General features: G+C 40.2%; 1 protein-coding gene across 1 annotated transcript in view; it reads right to left on the reverse strand.

Moving 5' to 3' along the window:
* The window catches only part of ITGA9 (integrin, alpha 9), a gene marked incomplete at its 3' end in the record, with an annotated part of 138,971 nt that overhangs the window by 10,634 nt on the left and 114,369 nt on the right, over positions 1–13,968 (reverse strand). Inside the window, exon 16 of the mRNA XM_010581817.1 lies at positions 5,342–5,418. Within this exon, the coding sequence (XP_010580119.1) occupies positions 5,342–5,418 (77 nt within the window). The remainder of the gene's footprint in view (positions 1–5,341; positions 5,419–13,968) is intronic.

Consider the following 13,968-nt stretch of genomic DNA (forward strand, 5'->3'; position numbering starts at 1 on the left):
GCCTTTGCAGAGTGCCAATCAGACGGATAAGCATCAGCTCAGGACCTGAAACTGCCTTTGTATGTCAGACATGTGTGTTCCTGTCAACCCTTCTCCCTCAGTACTTTCAGGTTCTTCCTAAAAGACCAGAGTGCTTTTCTCCCATATAAAGTACCAGAGGAATGGATTAGCAGATTTTAAAGGCTAGGGAGGTCTAATCTTCTACACAATACCTACTTTAGAGTTTCCTCCAGCACATCTTGAGGAAACAGATGCAGTTCAGCTTCTAAACAAGTAGCTACGGAGAGGCTCAATAAAAATGTGCTATTTGCTCAGAAACCTGATGGAAAAGACATTTGCTGTGCTGAGAAAACAGCAAGGCATTGAAGTCAAGCATGAAATGTATGAATATGTAATAAATATATTTTTAATATTAAACAATATTTGAAAATAATAGCTAACAGAACACTTTAATTGCATTTTGCTTTTCAGTATTGGATTGCTGGAAAGGAAAACTGGTTTCCTATTGCTGTCCCAAAGCTGTGGCCATAAAAATAAAGTTTATTGCAAAATATTCTATTCCTAATTCTCTTATGGTTTCAGGTTGTGTCATTAAAGTTACCCACATGCAATACCTAAATACCCTCTCTACACTAAGGTACTTTTAAGTGTCTTCCTTTAGAAATACCCCCTCCCCCAACACAGGGCATTACTGCATGGATAGGGCCAGATTTTGCTGTTCTCCTATGACAGCTGCAAGATTTAACCCTGGAGACTCTTTGAAGGGGAGGCAATGAGTAGTCTCTCTGCTCTGTGCTGCCACAACCTCACGTGTTTATTCTTTAAGAAAAATCGATCTGAAAACAGTCATGACTGGAAAGATGAAACGCCTCTCTTCTGCTCCTTCAGTTTCTCCCAACACCGCCTTCACCAAGTCCCCAGGACTCTCCATGGCTCCATTTTTCTTACTCTTAAGTTGTAATCTGTAGTTTTAGGCTAACAACACTCATAGTCCTACGAGCAAGTCCAGGCCAACCACTAAAAAGACCATTTGTAGTAATACTAGCACACACCACTGTAGCTGTTTCTGCATGCTATCTCATAATGTCTGCCATAGAAAGTTAAATCCCCACGGTTTGCTTTGCCAGGTCTAGCCTTTGATATTACTGTCCCCTCTTGTGATGCTGCACGTTCTCGTTGGCAGAGGTTGGTGTCAGCGAGAGGCAAGGAGTCCCACAGGCAGGTTTCCAGCCACAGCACTGCAAGGCACTCATAACCATCCTAGGCAGGTGTTTCCATGTTGGTGAAGAGCTGGTTTTTGTTGAGCCAATTTTGCTAAGGTTACAGAGAGGATTTACCTCGAGATGAGTCAGAAAACTGCAGAAAAGTTGGTTGGAAGGGACTTCTAGAGGTCATACAATCCATCCTCATCCTCCTTGACACAGAACTATTGCCAGCAACAGATGAGGTCAGCGGGGACCTTATCTAGCCAAGTCCTGAAACCCAGGATGGCAGAGCACCCTGTCTCTGCACACCTCATTCCCGTGCAGCATGAACTACCTACACAAGAAGGTTTTTCCAAATCTCTGGTCTGAACCTGCCAAGCCACAGTCCATGACTCTTGCCCCTCTTGCCATCTGCCACAAGGAGGAAGAGTTTGGCTCCTTCGTCCCACAATCCCTTCAGGAAATTGGGATGGGTTTACATGCAAATTGATGCCAATGAAGGTGGATGAGCCTTAAAGAGATTCATCTGTTAACTGAAAACAAACCTTTTTCTTTCCAGAATAAATGCATTCTAACTCTTCTTCACTCCATACAGCATGTTACCCGCATGTTACCCTGGTCTTCAGCCCAAGTCTCCAAGGACTTTCACTATAACAGAAGTATTCAAAAAAACAGAATACAGGAATCATCACCACATCCCCCCCCCAAATCTTTGCAAAAGCTTCCAGATAGAGTTAGAAGGCTTTAAGGTTTTTTATCATTGCCCAATTTCAAGCAGTCCTACCCTACCCTCTTCTCCAACTTCACAGTGGAGGGTTTCAGCTTGCCCAGCAGCACTGTTTCCACATGCCGCAGCACCTCGACAACAGCAAATAACGAGGCAAACCCAATCATATCTGATCAGAACAGCAGTGAAGTTTCTAACTTACACATGCAGATTTGCTTGGTTCAAACATTTTGGATATATGGCCATATATTAGGTGATTACCAAGACTGTATGAGTTAATATCCCAGGCTGTCTGTTTGTTATTTATCAAAGTGCAGTACTCCCAATTTGAGGGCACATGAGTAAGTTTTCAGAAGAGAAGGAGGATCCCCAAAAAAGAAAAATCAGAGCAGACCTGGTTAGCTCTTGCCAGCACAGGCTGGTTTTCCTATTAGTCATTTGGTATGTGGATTTGGCATCTTTAAAGCTGGGTGCAATCTTTTAACTGGGTAATTCTAGTAATTCAAATGCATCCCAGGTGAAATCTGTATCAGAGTAGCTTGTACAGTTCCTGAGCTCATAAGAGTGACCTCAGCAAGCAATTCTCTTGATGATAATGTAATCTTAGCTAACTTCCTATGCACATATACGCTCTAACCAGCACACATTTGAAAGCATGTTATATATAGTGATGGACAAAACTATGTCTTACAATATATAGCTCTCTGCACAGCTTTTGGCTCTAACATGTTACAAATTCATGAAAAGTGTGTAAGAACAGCCAAACCAAGTTGGTCCATCTAGCAGAGAGCCCTGTATCCAACCATGTCTACAAGCAAGAGGCCTATGGAAGAACAAGGCAAGCACAGAGTGTTATTTTGCTGATATATTTCTGCAGCTTCCAGCATTCTTATTTGCCATTTCTCTACCATGTAAACTCTCAGCATTTACAACATCCCCAACACTAAAATTCACAGAGTAATCACATGCTTCATGAAAACATACCTCCTCGTTTGTTCTTTTTATTGCTTTGAATAATTTAGTATGATTAGCGAACTTTATCACCTTGCACTATTCATTTCTAGCAGATTATTTCCCTGATCATTTATGAATATGCTGAATACCACTGGTCCCAGCACAAGCACTTGTGGACATTATTCCACCAGGAAAACAAACTATTTACTCCTCTCTGTTGACTAGCTTTTAATTAGGTAGTAATGCTTAGGTACCATTCCTCTCAGATCTGGGCAACTTACTTTCTTTGTGAACCTTTGCTGAGAAATATTAATAGAAGTTTTTTGCAAGCCCAGGTAGATGATCTTAACTGGATCACCCTATCCACATGTCCAGTGACATCTTCAAAGAGCTGCAGCAGATCTGAGAGACAGCACTTACTGCTGCATTCCCATAAACATCCTGTTTATTTCAATCCAATGTATCATTGTGTCATTAATTGCATTCTTTCCAATAATAAGTCCACCAAATTTAGTCAGACCTGATTATTTAGACAAAGGCATTGCCATAACCTTGCTAACAATGAAGTCAATTGTTTACTGCAGATAGTAATAAACGAGTCACCTTTTTTGCTCTTTCTACAAAAAAACCCTGCTTTCTACACAGACTTAGCATAAACAGGAATAATGTGGAAAAATGCTGATAGGATTCTTTAGCACAAAACACATGGGGCTGGAAAAATTACCATATTCTTCAAGACCAGCACTTCTCTAAAATCAGAATCCATGGCATGTTTTTGTAGTTTTACATGCAAAAATAATAATAATAAAAAAAATCTGTTTTCTTTAGAGATACCCATTGCATTATGTTTCTTAATAACTGAAGCTTACACAGCCCATTAGCTAAAGAAAACCCATTCTGTGCAGACTTGATGGATTTGATGACTTCCTGTTTATTTCTAGCAGGAGTTCAGAGTGTCACTGGATAAAGAAGATTTGAGAGCATTTGTTCAACATTTTGCTATACAAATGTAGAAACTGTATTTGAATATCCTAAGTGGTTTTGACAGTTGTGGCTTTTAAATTGCCAAGATAACATAAATAACAGCCATAAAAATAAATAGTCTAATGCTCCAATCGCAAATACAGCTCTTACTGCTGTGATTACTGTACACTGACTGACAAGTTTTTAGGACTTGTCCCTTGCTTTTTATTGATTATTCCTCAGCTGCAGGACAAAATCCCTCGCTGGCTTCCCTAGTCTGCACAGACACGTCATCAGCTCTCAACAGATTTTGCTCACCACAAAGATCGAGAGAAAGGTCAAAAATCCAGACTAATCACAGTCAAAGCTCGGACTCTGCAACCTGAGACCTAACCCTGCTCCCAGCCAATCCCCCGAAACATTCCTGTGGACTTCAGTCGTGTCTGGAGAAGTCCATAACTTCTCAGACTTGACTCTGGTTCAGTTTTGTCTCCAAGTACGGTTACAGCATGCTGTAGAGTTATATAAAATGTGTGTATATCTCCTGATTATTACTTCTTCCCTTTTTTTTTTCCCCTAAAGCAGGGGAGTCTCTTCCCCTCTCTTTCCTGACATGAAAGCAAAGCATTTCACAGAAAGCATCTCCATTGAACAGCAAAACCTCTAGCACACAATTAAATAACTTGCATCAGCACTTCCATCTCTAAAAATGTGCTAAAAATGCTGATAAAAAGGAAACAGAAGTGATGTGTAAAGTTCACCTTTAGCTTGATTTATCCCGAAATTGAATAACTACATCCTGGCAAAACAATAGGCATTTTCCTAGGATCACCAGTGACAAGGGATAGAACATAAACTTCATCTCTGGTCTATTTGATGAGGTTTATTATCCCAGAAGAAAATGAAATCAGACACCCCTCCCCAAGTTACTAACAAGAAGAATCTGACAAAGGAGAGCAGTATTTCAGGAAAGTTAGCAAAACTAAAAGTTCAGAAACAGAAAAAGATAATTTGAAGAAGATAATTTGCCATGTTCTGAGGGGCTTTTTTAACCTTCCATGTGACATTTTTTCTGGACAAAACTGCTTTTCTGCAGACAGTTTTACTCCTACCATGTCATAAACAGTATTTTGTTGTCTTTGAAAAATTACATGGTCCACATTGGTACTTGATTTGGGCACACATATTTACTTTCCCCGCTCCTCTCTGCTATGCTATTTTTTTTTCTCCAGTTTTGTTTATTGTGATTGGGAAGGTGAACGTGTCTTGCCCTGTGCATGCACAGAGCCCACCACCACAGCAGTTCAGATTCTGTGTACATCTCAAGACCTTTCTGCACTAAAGATGATATCACTGTTGTCATCCTTCCAGTCTGGATATAAAACATCTGTATTTGTATTTTGATTTTTCAATGCCATCTTACATAAAATGAATGGCGTACTAGCATATAAGAAAGAAGAGAGAGGGAAAAAAAAAAAGTTCACCTACTCACCTAGACAGCAGTAATTTACCCTGAAGTTTCAAATCGGCAGCACAGTCATCGGATTGACAGTTCCTCTCAAAAACAGTCTGTGAAAAACAGAGAAAAGAACTGTTACAGCATGAAAAGAGTAAGATCAAAATTAAAAGAAGGAACATGCTTGGATGAAATAAAAAACCACCAAAATCTGTGATACAGGAATATATAGTGTGAATGTTATGGAAATTCAAGGGCAGGCAAATCTCAACATTATCAGAGCTGGTTTTTTTTCTCTTCTAACTGAATAAGCAGCTTCACCAAAACCAGACTCTCTCAGAGGTTTTCCTCAATCCATTCCCACTTCTCATCTGACAAGAATTACTGCTCACACAATATTTCTGGCACTCTTGTTTCTCTTACGAATGCATGTGCATGAAAATGAAACAGAAAATAAACTATTTATGAAACTATTTTCAGACCTAAGAATTGCAAGCAAGGAAATAATGAATCACATATTCACTAGCCTATATTAAAGATAAGGGATTAAACCTTTTTTTTTTTTTTTAGATTTTATCTATGGTAGGAAACATTTCTGCCATCCTGCAAGCAACAGAAAATTATAAAGACTGTTATGTACCAGTGATACCTGGTTTGATACCCTCAAACAATGGAACCACTGTCAATCTTGTGAACTCTGGTAAAGACTATCATTTAGGAAATTTAACTTATTGATAAAGCTAGGAACTGTGAAAGGACAACACACCACTAGACACAGGCATGCTATTTAAGCAGCAAAAAGAAGGGGAATACATGAGAAGTCTATGAGCCTATGCAAATCTCTACAGTAGTTTGTCATGGCTAAACAAGGCAGCCACCAGTGAGTGAAAGAGGAGGACAGGAACATGTTCCTGGCATCCAGGAAACCCAGATGCTGTCAAGATCATGGTTACTTTCCCCTGCTGTTGAGAATAGAGACCAATGCCTTTCTGAACTAGACTTTTCAGGCTGGAGGATTCATTCTTTCAGAGTTGTAATGCTCTTTCAGCTTACCAAATATTCAAGGGACAAATACCCAAAATGAGGGTTGCCAACAGTGTTCAGCTAGGAAACCTGTCAATCCACTGATTTCTTCATTTAGTATGAATGTTCCTTTCTACAGGCTTGGCTTCATGACTTTTATTACCAAAGTAAATACATTTCAATCATAAATGCAAAGACAGAGCAAATCTGTGCAGGACACACATAATGGTCAGATAGGGTTGGAGAGACTCAGTGAGGGGAGAAGATACAGACTTAATACATTTTTTAAGAGCTCTGCCCAACTGTATCAGGACTGGAGAAAGACTTTGAATCTTAAGCCCAGAGGGCATAGAGATTTCTAGTCCGTGTCTCTCCAGGAAGATTCTTGGCTAAGGAGGCAGCTTGCTCTCCTATCTCAATATTGTCAGAGCTCTCCAAAAAGGAGGGACCTCTATGAAGTTAATTGGTGTTGGACTAGCAGATATTGAACTATGCTGTAGGCTGCACTGAGTTGCAAAAAAAAGAAAGATGGGAGGTGGCCATTTCATTTGGGGCTATTTACTTCGCCCTTCCACTTTCCTTTCCCACCTTTTGCTTTCTCAGAATCTCAGAAGTGGAAATTGTTGAGGATTTAAACACAAGGGCTGAATTTACCCTTCCTCCTTAATAAAGACTACCACACCAAAGGACAAGAATAGCCCTGAGACAGGAACCAGCACAAGGTATCCCTCTCAAAACATGGCACATTTCAGAGGTATAGTCTCAAAAGTCCTCAGAATTAATCCTTAACCACTTAGTAGCTATATATAGGAAAGACCGTTTGACCTTCAGAGAAAGAAAAATAAACTGTAAAAATATTCTTGCCTGACAGTTTCCCTATTTGCGCTGCAGAAGTCTTGGCAAAGAGAAGAGTGATCAAAGGTATGACCTGCACGTTTCAAAGAATAAAGTACTGTAAGTACATTTAAGTAACTACCTAATAATGCTGGAATTTTATTACTAAATCTATAGTTGTGGTTCTTCAGAAAGAATGAACAAATACCTCATTTTCTAAAACTACTGAGCATGTATCTCTTCCAACATATCATGCACTAGACAGCAAGCTACTTTGAAATACATTGGGAGTATTTTGTTATGTCATACAAAAGCAAGTTCCTACACAGCACTGGGATGGGAGAAAGACATTAGGATGATGAGTCCCCAGATGCATAACTGTGTAGGAGTGAACCCTTTGCTTCTGTGGAGGATGTTGAACCTGTTCAGGTTTGGGGGAAGAAAGGATTTCCAGTCCAGCCAGCTACTAGGACCTATCGATGCTGCCACAGGTGGTTCAGTGGCCCACTTCCATCGCAAGCTAATGACATCTATGGATTATTTTGCTATTTTCTGCTATTTCCCTGGTCTGGCTAGATGTTGCCATGATTCTACCTCCCCTTTTTGTGTGCCTGCTAGACCCTCAACCCTGTAGCTTCTCACAGTCAATCTACTTGGTCCATTTTCTTCTCTGCTATCCTGAGCCTTCCCTTCCCCAACCTATTGCTTCTTCTGCCTTTCCAGTTGACCAATTCCTGCCTGTTGAAAACCCTTCTAAAGAATTAAGGGGTAAACACACTTTAAGTTGTCATAACATTTGTGAACACTGCTTATATATTCTTATATATTCTGCCCTACTTGGTCTACTTGGGCTGTGATTTCTTTGGGCCAAAAACTGTACTTACCTCAACACTGCATGTTGTTAGAGCAGAAGTCCATTCCTGGGATATGCACAGGCCCTACTACAATATAATCACTAATTTTAACTCTAAGCAATCTTTAAAGTGGTTTCAGCTTTACAATACCAGGTTTAGGGATTTACAGAGCTCTTTAAATATTAAAAGCATTGAACAGCATAACCAATGGGCTGTATGTATTATCCAGAACTGGAAAAAGGGAAGCAGGACAAAACAAATTCATTGCACTGTGGAAACACTTAATGATTTCTGCAGTTACTGTTACCCAAAGTGAAGAGGAACAATTCTGCACACTGATTTTACTGAAGTCCAAGTGATTCTTACTGGATTGCACTTATATTGTACCAAGTACCTCACAGCTTTGAACATGTGTATCAGAGATGGTCAGGAAGCTTCTTTACATAAGAAATACATGCAAGAAAAAATTCAAGGGGCAAGGGTGGGAGAGCACGGGGAAGGGGCAAAAAATTGTCCTGAATAAGAAACACAGCTGCATCTCTTATCTGAAGTCCACCACACTTCTGTCTGGCATTTCCAGGAGAAAAATAGGTGTTCGTGTGCTCAGCAGCAGGGACAGGATAACCTCAGTGTTTCTAGGACACATCTTTACTGTACAAACACAAAGCTAATGTATAGTGCATGCACAGCGAGTCTGTCGGACTTCCTGCAATCACCAGATCTACAGCAAAGCATAGAGCAAATCCAGTGTTTCCAGGGTTCACAATTCCTCTCTGTGCTCTCCCCTGCCACACAGAACCCAGCAGCTATGGGGAATTGCTCCATAGCAGTTCCCACCAGGTCACCAAGCTTCCCAGACAAACGGTTTTCTCAAATTCTGTGTGGCAACTTTTCTGGGCAGAAAAGATGACGCTTCTTGGGAGGTCAAGGAATGTGGCAGATATATCCTGAAAGGTTTGCAGAGATGGATGTTGCCCATGTCCTCCAGAGGGTAAGTCAAAAAGCCTACTTTAAGATATACTAATTATAAAGAGTGAATATACACATCTGTACACAATTAAATGTGCAGTAAGGAAAGACCTAGAGCCAGCTGATAAGGAAGGGGATATGTCTAGACAGGCACTCAGATCAGGGCCTCAAAGCGAGTACCTTTGTGTCCACTCTGCCTCTTGAAGAGAGGTAGTGGACTAAATTCCACACTTGGCGGTAAAGGCCAGGGGTAAATTGTACAGTCCTCTGCCTCAGGAAGTAGGAGGAGGATGAATCCCTAGTTCCTGCATCCTAAGGCATCCTAAGCACAAAGCTGCTGGCTGTTGGGTGTGAAGATATTCTCCTTTTCCTTCCTGCTGATGGTGGATGCTAAGGAATGCTGCTAGGAGGTAAAACAAGCAAGAAGGAGCCTGACTTCAGCCTAATGGTCAGAGCTCTCTGCTCAGAGGAACGTGATCTGGGATTTTCAACCTATCTCACTAAATTGCTTCACTTCCTTTCAATGGCTATCTAAAATTAAACACATCTATGTTTCTGGGAGTAGGGAAGAGAACAGGAAACAGAGAAAACCAAAACAACCTGTCTTTATGGCACTTCTGCCCACAGAACATACAGGAAATCATCCAATAAACAAAGAAAAAACCCAGTATTTCAAGACATTCAACTTCCCAAAATTCAGGGAAGTATATGGAAATTCCAGGTTGTAGCCAAAATGCGCAATCAAGACTTTGAGAGGTTGCCAGTACTGTGTTCCAGTAAGAGTTGTGCCCATCCTTTCATACAAAAGGGAAAGTGACAGCTGAAGGATAATGCTTGAAGAAAAGGGGGAGAAATGAGATTCTCAAAAGAACCCTTGAAAACAAGTTGGGTTTTGGTCTGGACAAGAGAATAGTGGTTCACTCTGGATCAGGCCTTTAACTACTTCCTCACACATCAGTCTACAAAAGGTTCAGATAGCACCTCTTAAAAGGCGGCAGGGCTGGCCTTTGGTAACTGAGTATCCATTCCTTTAACTTCATAAACTGCACTTCAGCAGCATAACTGAGGTTATGCAAAATAATCTGGGTTAAGAATACAGTATTCCAATGCCTACATCGATTTCTTGTAAATTGTCACCATACCCTATAGTATGTGCAGCGATGACTTAGTGATTACATCATGCTAGTAACACAAAAGCAATTCTGTTTAAAGGATGCAGGATAAGGGGGCTTGTTAGTCTAATAATTTTTTACTTTTTAGATCTTGATGCTATATGGCCATTACCATGTTATCTGGTGAAGCTGGGTTCCTGAGTCCTTATTTAGGGACCAGGATATGTGATCCAATTTTCAAAAGTACTGAGCTGTAAGCAAATCTCACTGCCTTTTCTAGGAACTATTTTCTCTTCTACAGCTTTACAAATCAATCACTTAGATATTAATGTGCCTAAATATAGATACGGGAGCCTGATTTTAGACCTTTATTTATTTTGTCTTTAAATTTTCAAGTTGCCTGCAAAATAAAGCTATTACTTACAGATCTATTGACCACAGAAATAGAAATAGTGACTGACTCTCCCCAGACATCCTATGCTTCACTATACTACTTATGGAAATGGTCCATTTATATATCCTACTGAGCCAAGTGCAAAATGGCTGATTTAAATTCCCACTAGAAAAACAGTTAATATTGTGAAAAACTTTGCAGGATTTCATCAGATGTGCTGGCTAAAATGAGAACGCATGATTTCCACAATACCCCTAATGAGAGGTGGAGCAAACACATGACGAAGGCAGGAATACTGAGGGAGTGATAAGCATTCAGTAGAATCTTACTATGAAGCCAAAGAGCCATGCCGGTACTGCGTGGTGCAGGGGGCCAAGGTTAGCTAGTAAGCTCCCTCAGCTCCATGTAGACTTCATTAGAACATGTCTTCATGCAAAGAAAACAGATGCTCATTTATAGTGCATTAGCATAAGAAAACAGAAACTGGCCAGTAATAATTATTTTACTACACTAGTAAGGGTGCAACCATGTAAGTTGAAGTTCTCCAGGTGGGGAAGGCTACAGGAAAATTCACCACTTTATTGAGTTGAAGACTCTGGGCCTATGGCTCATGACTAGCACATTGCCACTTGTCAAGCCATCTAAGGCCAAATGCAATCATTTTTCCTCTATTTTAGCTGCATCCTGCTTTCAGTAAGTGTTAAAAACTGGGCTGAAGCACCAAGCTAAAAAGGAGAGAGGACACTCAAATATAAGAGGAACAGGAACTCCCAAATGAAGTCAGCTGTTTAGGAAAGATCAGGCATGAAACCTGTTAGCTATTGAAGGCAAGCATAAATTAATAAACATATGTATTAGTTATTCCTCACAGCAGTGAGTGGATTTAACAACGCAGTCTTTTGTCCTCGTATTCTCCTGGGGTGAAGAATTACAATTGGTGGCAACAGAAATACGCCCCCAGCCTTTCAGACCTTTATTAGATTTCTGGTCTGACTCACTCATTTTTCAGGCTGAGGCAATTTTTTCTTTTTTAAATCATTAACAGCTCAAATCATCCAAATAGTGTTCTCATTTTACAAGACTTCAGACCTTATAAATTCATAGAACAATAGATGGGAAAGACCTATTGGGTTAATTGTCCCATCTCCCCATACCATTATAGGATGGATTTCTGCAACACATTTCTCAATATATTTTCCTGTCTTGTCTTAAATGGTCTTCCATTTATTTTGGATGACTACAGAATAATTCAATTATATCCTCTCAGGAGGGTTCTTTAAAGATATTCAAGAACATTTTCTACTCTAAAGCTCCTTATTCCGACTACTAAAAGTGGAACTGTGTAAGATGAATCTTTTTCACGCAGGATGCTTTCATACTTAAACATTTTAACACAAGAGTCAAAACCTTTGTTACTCATCACACAATTGTGTAATTAAAAATATAAAAGCATAATAACAATGACGAATGAAAAACAGATGTGGCAGCTGTTTTGCCAGCTGGAAACACAAAAAAAAGTCTTCAAATCATCAGGTATGCAATTTATGTCTATCTTTAGCTCATTTAGACCCCCAAGGATATGTGAAAGTCCTCTCCTATAATCCACCTGCACTTCAGTGCTTTTGCATTTATGAATGCTACTCTGAACTGACAAGGATTTTGTGGCACTGAGGTACTCTGAACTGAATGAACTAATACTATCATATTATCTCCTCTCAAGATGCTAGGTATTCCAATTAAGCTATACTGATCTTTCATACAACTGCTGAAAAGATATGAACAGAGCTAATGGAGCCTGGCTTCCTGAAGTCTGTCAACTGTCTCTGTGGCTTTTTAAGAATATTACAATTTTCTTTTACAGCTCCACACATAAGCAGAACTCCCCCTTTCTTACAATTACAATTCTCCATCCACAGAGGAGTTTGGAAATGAAATGCATGCTGTTAGGCTGAACTGCAGAAAGTACCCAGTAGGATTTTAAGTTAGGGTTCAGCCTGCAAATGCTTATGTGATCATCTCTCCTTTCTCTACCTATTTATTTGAAGAACCTGTAAAGTAAATCAGATAATTAATGTCCTACCACCTAAGAGAGGATCACCCTGTAGTCTGACCCTCCCCTAGCACATATACCAAGACATGAAGGTCTATATATCTGTGTTCATGTGCATATTAGCATATGATATTGACTATTGTTCTTTAGGAAGCCCATGAGATCTAAACCTGGGGATTAATCCACGTCTTACACATTCTCAGTTGTGCTGTTTTTTCTCTGTTGTTAAACAGGATTATGAACAAGTTGGACAATTACTGGCCAAGCCTGTCAGTGCTTAAGAACGAGCATATAGAAACATGCATACCATCTGAGGCACTGATTTCTACTCGTTCTTACTTCAGCGAGTTTGCTAATTATAAACATTTCAGAGGTACAATACATCTGGACACCTGCTGTTCTTGTTCAGTTCTGAATCTCTTCCAGACTTGTAAATCTTTCCTCTTTATTGCCATTCAACAACAACAACAACAACAAAGAAAAAAAAAAAAAAGGCAAGCAAATGTAATACTCAGCCTAATTCAGTACATGCTCAGGGTGGGACCTTTCCAGATTTCCTGGCACAAACAGCACCCAGTCCCTGCCAGCACCGATTCTGACCAAACTTGTCTAGAGCAAAAGACAGACACCACTGAAGGGATGGCAGAGGGAGGAGTAGAAATCATCACTTTCAGCAATCCCACTCCAACCAAAGGGTAAACAATGGCAATTAAACAGGAAGAGTGGCACATGGTGGATCTCTGCAAGAATAAATGAAGACAATAATTTGGGAGCTTGCCCTGTCCAAGGAGCAAAGAGTTTAGTGGCAAGACATTTCATCTGAAACATGGCAATTAGGCTGACTCCTGCAGTCTCCCAGAGACTTCCTATGTGCCTGGGTGTAAGTCAATTAATCTTCAAACTTTCCACCTATCCAGCTACTGACAGGTATACTAAGGTACTGAGGCTTCAGCTGTATCAGTAAATTAAACTGCCCTGGCCTCCAAGACAGGAATGTCCTAACTCTTGACCCATGCCTGGGAATGGTTTGCAGTAGTTGGCACAGGCTAAAAACATGCCAAGAACCATTCCAGCAGCTTACCATGATAAAGATGTCACTCCAATGCCTAGAAATGCCCCAGGCACAGCTCAGTTTGCTGGCAGAGACGTGACCTGACTCAAGCAGACACACAAGGATCTCTGCTCTGGAGAAAGCATCACTGACAAACCTGGACCACACTGTGTATGGACACTACATTTCAGCCTGCCTAGATCTGTCATTGCTTTGTCCCAGTATGAGACTGGGGAAGTGTGTGCATGTTTTAAAATAGAGAATGGCATTATTTGTGCAGGAAACCAAAATCACTAAAGGTTTTCTGAATTCAGCTCCATAAAAATCCTCCTATACTTTTGCATACCTGTCAACTAAGCTAATTTATGTGCAAATA

The sequence above is a fragment of the Haliaeetus leucocephalus genome, unplaced genomic scaffold (assembly GCF_000737465.1).
Source record: "Haliaeetus leucocephalus isolate CR32 unplaced genomic scaffold, Haliaeetus_leucocephalus-4.0 Scaffold808, whole genome shotgun sequence".
In the NCBI taxonomy this organism is placed as follows: Eukaryota; Metazoa; Chordata; class Aves; order Accipitriformes; family Accipitridae; genus Haliaeetus; species Haliaeetus leucocephalus.